The sequence below is a fragment of the Halyomorpha halys genome, unplaced genomic scaffold (assembly GCF_000696795.3).
Source record: "Halyomorpha halys isolate HHAL.00 unplaced genomic scaffold, Hhal_1.1 Scaffold1611.1, whole genome shotgun sequence".
NCBI lineage: Eukaryota > Metazoa > Arthropoda > Insecta > Hemiptera > Pentatomidae > Halyomorpha > Halyomorpha halys.
Genome location: NW_027111174.1, coordinates 56,836 through 64,063, shown reverse-complemented (window position 1 = coordinate 64,063; position 7,228 = coordinate 56,836). Strand labels below are relative to the sequence as shown.

At 27.5% G+C, this 7,228-nt stretch overlaps 1 protein-coding gene across 3 annotated transcripts in view; it reads right to left on the bottom strand.

Moving 5' to 3' along the window:
* LOC106690202 (uncharacterized) overlaps window positions 1–7,228 on the bottom strand; it is a 62,595-nt gene that overhangs the window by 4,186 nt on the left and 51,181 nt on the right. For 2 of the 3 annotated variants that reach the window (XR_001344552.3, XR_001344551.3), the window contains 2 exons: window positions 5,667–5,753; window positions 101–196 (listed from right to left, as the gene is read on the bottom strand). Coding sequence is in view for 1 of the 3 variants with exons in the window: in XM_014435552.3 (XP_014291038.1) it covers window positions 5,659–5,753 (95 nt within the window). In the remaining 2 variants the exon portion in view is untranslated. Of the gene's footprint in view, window positions 1–100; window positions 197–1,394; window positions 5,754–7,228 lie in introns of those variants that run through there. The other variant, XM_014435552.3, reaches the window with a different exon arrangement.

The following is a 7,228-nucleotide window of genomic DNA, read 5'->3' as shown; positions in this document are numbered from 1 at the left end:
TCTTCTTATGTATCAATTTTTACGGTCAACTATATACACATATATACAATAAAAATACTTATATATTAAAAGAATACTTATATAATAAAAGAATACTTACATAATAAAATAATTCCTTGTGGCCTACTGATTCATGTTAAAAAGTGGTTCATCCCTTGTACTGTTATAAAGTAGTCAACAAGTGCTTAGTTTTCTGCTATAATAAGGAGAATGGCATATAGGAAATTAGAAAAAGATTTGTTTTTTTATTTAAGTTTAATTTTTAATATTTAACATTCTTGTAGATTCCATATTACATTAATGATATTTTTACAAGTTCAATACATGATAAGATTGAGATTGTAGACTCAAAACTGTAACAGCAATAAATTGACATTTTGGATAAGTATATGGCATTCAAATAGATAAACAATATATAAACTCTTATAATTCCTTGGACCCATTGAATCTAAAATAACCTATCATATAATTATAACAATGGATAATATAATCTTTTTCTTAATTTTGTATTTTTATATTTCATTCAAAGTTAGGATTCATTCAATAGATTCTTTATTAATCTATAAAATTACAAATAATATTCCATACATATTAAGCTCTGTACCATTGTAAAAAATGCTTTAATCTTCGATAAATTATAATTTTTTATAGCACTTTGGCAAGTGTGCGATTACTCTGATTATTTGAATTATCACAATTACATTAATTGTTACGTATAAAGCAAATAATAAACTGACAGCAGCTTAACATAAATTATTTTACCATATTATAACACAAAATAATTCTTTCAAAAATATACATATGATTGTGCAGTATTTGATTGAGTTAAAAAATTTTACCTCATGTTTTTTATTGGGTCTTATTTTTTTAGTGGAGAGCCATTTTATTTATTTACCACTAATGATGTAAAAAGAAAATATTAGGGGTATTCATGGTCTTTAGCTGAACATGTTAACGAGGGTTTAATGGAGAAATATTTCCTTCTTTTAGCATGTTAAAACGATATTAGGTTAGTTAGTCGCAGTTCATGTTGTTTTTGTTTTGGACGTTTTTAAACTCTAATGAAGTAGTGGATAAAAAAAAATAAAGTAATGAAAAAAACTAGAATAGGAAATGAGGAACAAGTGAGGTGGAGGAAAGATGATGTGGCAAAGCTGTAAGCAGTTGGAGATTTTATTATCTTGTAAAGAATACAAGGTTACAAAACATGTTGCTCAGAAAATCCGCTAAGGGCTCCTCTGCATTTAGCATGTTAGAAATATTTACACTTAACACATTATAAATACCTCTACTATTAACTTTATGACAAGATTATAAGAAATAACTCGCCATTTGATAAGTTCTATTGAACAAGCTGTGATTCGTCAGCTTTTCATTTTTGTATTTAGGGGGTTGGGCGAATATATATGGTCAGTTAGAATGACAGTAAAGCCAATGATTGGTGTTCAGATTGATCATGTAGGTTTTACTGATGGATGACCAAGATAATTTTGAAATCGCAGACTGGGAGTGCTTTATAAATGTCATACATTTCATGTTATTATTGCAAGTAAGTGCTAAAATAATTGTCAAACAAGTTTTCCGTTTATTATGAATACATTCCATATCTCATTTGCAAATAAACGTCAATCTGACTGATTGAGCTTCTGAATGACGATTGTCACTCCAACTGACAGTGTTGGGATCCCTTTAAAATTAAATTTTGTTTCCACTACTTAATTGTCAATCAACCCTTAATTATTGGCTAAAATCGCTGCTAAGTAACAAGTTTTTCAACAAGACTGTTAGTTATGATTACTCTTTCAGTATTTTTTTTTTCTTGTATGATACTATAAGAGAATCATCAAGTTTTCTCAGACAACAGTTCTTTGTTTATAACAATAGACAATTTCACTCCTTTACTAACAGCAAGGTTACACCTAATAACAATTTTATATCCTTAAACTACACAATGTTAAGGAATATTTTAATAAGTATACTCTCTATAAAACATTTATGATATAGTGAATAGGCTAAAGGTAACATAATAAATAAATATTTTAAACTTTGACATTAATGAGTCTTAGAGGCAGTGCACACCATAAGTACTATGTTTTACTTTTTTGTTAATAAAAAAAAAATTATAAGTTTACCAAGGATTTTCTGCTACAGTGTAAACTAAAATTAAGACTCCAGCCCTTAATTAGAGCCCTTTGTTAGAAGGAAATCCTAATCAATATAGCTGAAACATCTCTGTAGGTTTTATTTGTCAAATATCACAACATATCAGAAATTAACCTTTAATATAAAACATCTTATTAGCATTAAAATAATCCAAAAAACCAATATGGCGGTTTAAAACAATTTAATTTCAATAAAGTTAAAAATATAATTTCCAATTAACACAAAAATGCCTTGATTAGATTATATAATCTAAGAAATAAATCTTAATCTTGTATTACTGGTTTCACAATATTTCAAGTAAGGGTTTGGATTTTTTTTTTTTTTTAAAGTTTATGAAAAATGGTAAGGAGGAGATATATTTTTATTTCTTATTTAAACCTTAACGACATAACATGATCCTGTCGAGGACCAAGACCATGTCTACATTTGCTCCAGACGTGTACCGAAAGTAATTCCTACAGTGTCTGTCGAAACGATAGTAAAACCGAAAATGGATGTTCAGATAGTAAGGATGTGATAGATGAATTAAAAAGAAAATTTTGAATGATTGGATTTAGAATTTTCTCGATAATCCCTCTGTCAGTGTTAACCTAACAATTTAAACATCTATTTTTGGATTTACTGTCATTCCAATAACTTACTTTAATTTTTTAATAGATGAGGACATTATTGTTTTAAATTTAAAAATTGCTTTCAAGTACAGTATAATATAGGAATAAATGATATTTTTTATTTAATGAGCTTTTCGGACCATCGCCAAATTTTCAAGCAAACTATTACACTATGATCGTTATTTGCATCCTAATATTTTTGTTACATTAATGTCTTCTTTACTTAGTCTAATAAACAAATTTATGATCGGGAAATAAATTTATAATATATCCATCGGGAAAACAAATTTCAATATAACATTTTAATAAATATTTGGTAGTTAATGAATATATTCAATATTTAATAAATAATTTAAATGAAAGTATGACAAAATAGGATCATGTATTTTCATCAGTTTTCGACCCCGGCCCTACGCAGCAGCAGCCACTACCTAATTAATCATGAAACAATATTAATAATTCCATAACACAATAAGATAATTTAATAAATTAAAAGATATCAGGTATTGTTTTATTTAACATTTATCGACACATTGAAAAATAGATTGAGAAATCTTTGCTAAAAAGTAAAAACAAGCTACATTCTCTATTTTGAACTATTGCTATTTTCGAAACACCTTTTTTGAATTTCAGTAACATTATTACACTACTTTATAATCATTTTTGAATTAATAAGTGATAAAAATCTAAATCTAAATAAAATAATAAAATTATAACTTAGGTTTATTTGTTAAATAAAATCCCTTTTGTAAATGAATTGAAAAAAAGTGTTACTTTATTAATTTCAAAGTATAAGCATAGTGTATTATAAAATGGGCATAGAATTTACATGAGTTTTAAGCAACATATATTTATTTTTAGATTCAACATTGTGTGCAAGAAATTGATTTTAACGCAATTCTTTTATTTTTAATTTAGTAAATAGATGAATGAATAACTGAATTTGATATAATATAAATGAAATTATAAACTTTGATATTTTTTTTATTTTTCACCAGGCTTTGGGTTTTCCAAGGTCTTCAAATATTCCTATTTCAACTCGATGATGGTAGATCGATAAAAATGATATGACAAATGTCTCACAAGGGATTTGCTGCAAAAATGTTGAACAAAGAGTGTCTGTAAATGTAAGGGAACTCCTGTTATTTACTATAAAAACAAGACTGAAAGTTTTATGATTGCGTTTCGTTCGACTTGCTTTTAGTGTATTATACCCTGTTCCTTCAAAATATTTGTCTATATGTGAGAAAAAGTCCCCTTAACACTTTTGTGGTATAAAGCTTCTGAATATCGCCTTGCAAAAAAAGACCTCAATTCGGGATTTTCAATTTAATGAATTTATTAAAGCTGTAGAAACTTTTTTACTGACTACTTTAAAGTTAATTTTTTTGCTGTTCTTAAATAATTTAATATAATTGAAAATATAATTTTTTTTATCAGACAAATAAAGCTTAAAATATTTTCTTATTCTATAATTAGATGGAAATCATTAAGATATTCTAAATAAATGAAAAAAAAAAAATTGGTGCGTAAATGAGGACTGCCTCTAATGTTTCCAAAAATAAACTCACTAATCTTGGAGATGATAGAATTGTACAACAAACAAATATATCATATACAATTTTTATAAGATATTTCAAAAGCAATGTAGCATATGTACTTTTGAAAAAAAAGGTACATGTCTAATCTTGGAGCTCTGATAACAGTCAGGGTAACTTCCTCAGTTTTTGTGAATAATGTATATTATCAGATAATATAACAGGGGTATTCATGATCTTTTGTTAAATAGAAAATGTTGTGTTAAATGGAGAGAGTTTTCCTTCTTTTAGCATGTTTTAACGATATAACATTTAACAGGGTTGAAAGTCTGTTAATAGGTCTGGTAAATGGAGAATGACGTCACGTAACAAAACAGTTGAGCTTCACACTATTTTGTCTGTTGTCATTTTGATAGGTTAGTTGCTCTTAGTTTATGTTTGGTTTGTTTTGGACGTTTTTGTAATTATAGGAATGTATAAATATAATAATGGAAGTAATGATAAAATAATGAAAAAAAACAACAACTAGAAAATGCACTATGAGCTCCTCTACAATTAACATATAACATGGACTTTAAAATTAGGCTGCTCACAATTCTATACTTATAACGTTTAGCATGTTAAAAATTTTTACATTTAATGCATCATGAATACCCCTAATGTAACAAGCAATTTTACTTATAACTGAAAATCATGATTCACACAAGGTTTTTCTTTTTTTTTTTTTCAGAAAAAAACCTTACAAACTTTAGTATAAGTAAATTCGTATAACCTTGGCTAGTGCTACAGAAGTAGACAAATAACAATAATTAGATATACTTAAAATTAATGATCAACTGTGCGTTGTAACATAATCAAATTCATTATTTGCATAATAACATTATTCAGTGACTGTCTTAATTATTAGACATTCATTAATTGAAAAAAAAGATACAATAATATACCAGTGAATAACACTATTTTCACTTTAGGCCTATGTGAGTAGGTTATAAAACTGAACTAGAAGTTCAAGTTATTCCAATTAGTGGGGAACAATATAATTAGTAACGATTTTTCATGAAATTATATATTGGACGATTACTTACAATGTATGTAAGTGATGGAATAAGATAGGGCTATAACAATATTTCATATTTTCTACCTGTGCGTCTTATAAATAAGTGTTGGGGCAACTACATGGTTTATAGTTATAAGTTAAATGTTTTTTCCTAAATGACAACACATCCATTTTACAACGTTATTACAACATGGCCAAGTAAGATTTTAGTTGACAACCCAATGCTTTTAGAAAAATACCTTCTGGATTAAATACAGCATTTTGTCGCTGCGAGTTAAAATAACAGAGATTATTTACATATTCTAAGCTGAGTTAGGAGCCGAGTTACAAAGCCTCTAGCCCGAGTTTGTAGCCTAGTACCTCGCTTGATGATGGCAGATATTCCTTTAAACAGAAATTATTGAAATCAAAACTTAATAATAATAATAACAATAATAATAATAATAATAATAATAATAATGATATTCTTAATCTATTCAGGGACAAGTTTCTTTAAAATAATATAATAATATTAGAGCCACAGAGTAAAATACAGGATTTAAACAAATAAAAATAATGAAATAATGGTAGATCATAAGGTAATTCTCTGATAAAAATGAACTGGAAAAAATGAGATAAACATTATTAATTTTAAAAAAGTAAATAATGTTAACATAGATTTATTTTATTATTTTAGATGGATACGCATACAATAATTTTTTGTTGCAAATGATTTTTAATTTGTATGCAAATGAATTTTTCTGTCTTTTAGTTTTAACTGTACTTATTTTATCTTCCTGTTTAAGGAAAGATAAAATAAGTACCTGTTCGTTTTCTGATTAATCTATTTGATATTAATCCACCTGTTCATTTTATGCTTAGCATTTATTACTGCATTTCTGTACATCTTATTTCTATTTTATTGTACTCATTTCTGTATATTTTTTAAATTGTAAAGTCCTACATTAGGTTACTTTATATATCATGTTATCTTACAATCTTACACTGTTTAGAATATTTTTGTATGTTGTTTTTAGCCCAGATGAAGCCTTGGCAAGTAGGGTGATACATTTGCGCTTACTAATTAGTTTTGAACAATTTGAGTTCCTTTTTGACTGCACCTGGACCATCTTCCTTGATTAATTAAACACGGTCAATAAAAGACTTTCTAATTAACATGTTTTAAATAAATAGTAAAAACAGTAAATATTATTTATATAAAACATGGAAAATAACCAGGCAAAAAAAAAAAAATAAATAAATAAATGCTCTAACTTATCATAAATCCGTATGGATTGCTTTCAGTTACATGTCCAGCCCATCTTAACCTCTTGACCCTCCTCCCATCTTAACAGTCTCTCCAAGCAGTTCACTGTTAGTTCTCCTCCTTGCTCCTGTTATTATATGGAGGACTTTCTGTTCAAATCTCTTGATTCTGCTTTCTAGAGAACCTGTTAGAACCCAAGTCTCGCAGCCGTACATCAGAGCTGGCTTTCTCATGGCAAAGTACACCCTTAGTTTCAGATTTTTGGAGATTTTTCGGGATTTCAGTATTCTTGTAAGATAGAAGAAGGCTCTGTTTGCAGTTGTTATACGCTGATCTATCTCAGTCCATTGATCATTTACTGATGTTATTGTGAAGCCGAGGTATTTGAAACTGTCTACTTTCAGAAACGATTTACTGTCCGCACAGACCATGTCATTAAGGTGAATTTTTCAGCAAAGAACAACATAAATAAACAAAACCATATTTATTTATTTTATGCCGACCTTTCGACCTGAGTTTCAGGTCTTTATCAGGGCTATAGAACAAAAGAGATAATAACAACATTAAGAGTAACATACAATTGAAAAGGAATAGTATACAAACAAATTTAGAA